General features: G+C 38.9%; 2 protein-coding genes across 3 annotated transcripts in view; both read right to left on the bottom strand.

Annotated features, from left to right (window-relative positions):
• LOC104699081 overlaps positions 1–1,322 on the bottom strand; it is a 2,928-nt gene extending 1,606 nt beyond the window's left edge. For both annotated transcript variants that reach the window (XM_019226922.1, XM_019226923.1), the window contains exons 1-4: positions 1,217–1,322; positions 1,021–1,099; positions 513–891; positions 14–370 (exon numbers count right to left, since the gene is read on the bottom strand). In XM_019226922.1, the coding sequence (XP_019082467.1) occupies positions 14–370; positions 513–891; positions 1,021–1,099; positions 1,217–1,272 (871 nt within the window). In that variant the 5' untranslated portion in view covers positions 1,273–1,322. The remainder of the gene's footprint in view (positions 1–13; positions 371–512; positions 892–1,020; positions 1,100–1,216) is intronic.
• LOC104699080 (histone-lysine N-methyltransferase 2C-like) overlaps positions 1,313–1,358 on the bottom strand; it is a 5,374-nt gene continuing 5,328 nt past the window's right edge. Inside the window, exon 12 of the mRNA XM_010414429.2 lies at positions 1,313–1,330. Coding sequence (XP_010412731.2) covers positions 1,313–1,330 — 18 coding nt within the window. The remainder of the gene's footprint in view (positions 1,331–1,358) is intronic.

Raw genomic sequence — 1,358 nt, 5'->3', positions numbered from 1 at the left:
GATGCATCTTCATCTTCATTGAACCCTGACTTTTCAGCTGGAGGTGATGCTCTTTTCCTCTTAGACCTATGTCCTTTACCAGATTTACCTCTTTCATAGACAATGCTAGGGGCTTCACCTTCTTGGCTCTCCGGATTATGTTTCTTTATTTTCAGTTTCAACAATCGTCTTGAATCTTTCTGCAATGAATCATGCGAGCCACTATTTAAATCTCCTCTGCTATCTGAGTGTCTCCCTATGATTCCGCCCTCAGCCTTTGAAGTGGCCACTTCACCTCGAGACCCTCTCTTTTCGTCATTATTCTTTCCCAACAAACTGCGATGCGGTTCTTGGGACAACATTTCTTCTGTTTGCAATTTCTCTTGCTTTCCTGAAATCACCAAAGCTCTTTTTATTACTAATATCAATTATAAAAAAAAGAAGAAACTGAAGAAAGTTTAACGTAAATCGTAGAGAGTATATTTTTCTTATATAAGTTTATGATAAGATGCAAAAATTTACGCTAGACATACCATTGGATTTGGAAGAAAGCTTTGATACATCGCAGCTCGTAGAGTTTGTAACCCCTGTCTTTCGAGGACCTATACTTATCACCAATTTTTTCGCCTTCACAGTATTCAGCTCTGTAGTGTGTTTTCCAAATTTCTCACTATCTGAATCTTGAGGCTTGCTAGTTTTTATCCTGAGAACTCTCAATGGCTTCTCTTCTTCACCATTGACCACAGCCTTCTCAGAAACTTTTCTTTCCACAGATCTAGGCTGATTGATAAGAGAGGCACCACCAGTTTGCCCAACTACCCCAGCACTAGCTTTCAGGCTAGCAATTAGCTCTTTCTCAGCAATATCTTTTCGCTTCCAGATTTCCTGTATAGCATCATCAAGATCCTTGACCTGGCATTATAAACAAAAATCAGAAAGAGAAGATGGGGTCACCAAATTATCATTTATGGCAATCCACTAGAGCATCGGACAGATTTAAGAACAAACACTTGAAAAAGACAGAGGACCCATGAAACCTACCTGGTAGCATTCCCCACGGCAAGTAGAACATTTGTATTGAAGATTCCCATCCACTTGAAACTGCATGTATTTCTCTTCGCTGTGATATTTGTTTGCAAAGTTAGTGTTATTTAAAATAGTTGGAGACACACTTGAAAGACATGCTTACATGACACAAAAGTAATATTGCATTATTAAATAAATTAAAGATATTGACCTGATTCCATCACACTGACAATGAACCCAGCGCTGGCAAAAGTCACAACACACCATTGGTGTTGCTTCCGAGTCCCTGTAAACCTACGTAACGAAATCAAAATAAATTACTCAACTTGATTCAAAGGGAGCCAAAGAATGTA

This window comes from Camelina sativa, chromosome 6 (genome assembly GCF_000633955.1).
Source record: "Camelina sativa cultivar DH55 chromosome 6, Cs, whole genome shotgun sequence".
NCBI lineage: Eukaryota > Viridiplantae > Streptophyta > Magnoliopsida > Brassicales > Brassicaceae > Camelina > Camelina sativa.
Note: the sequence above shows the minus strand (reverse complement) of the source record. Positions and strands in the feature narration are given on the sequence as shown.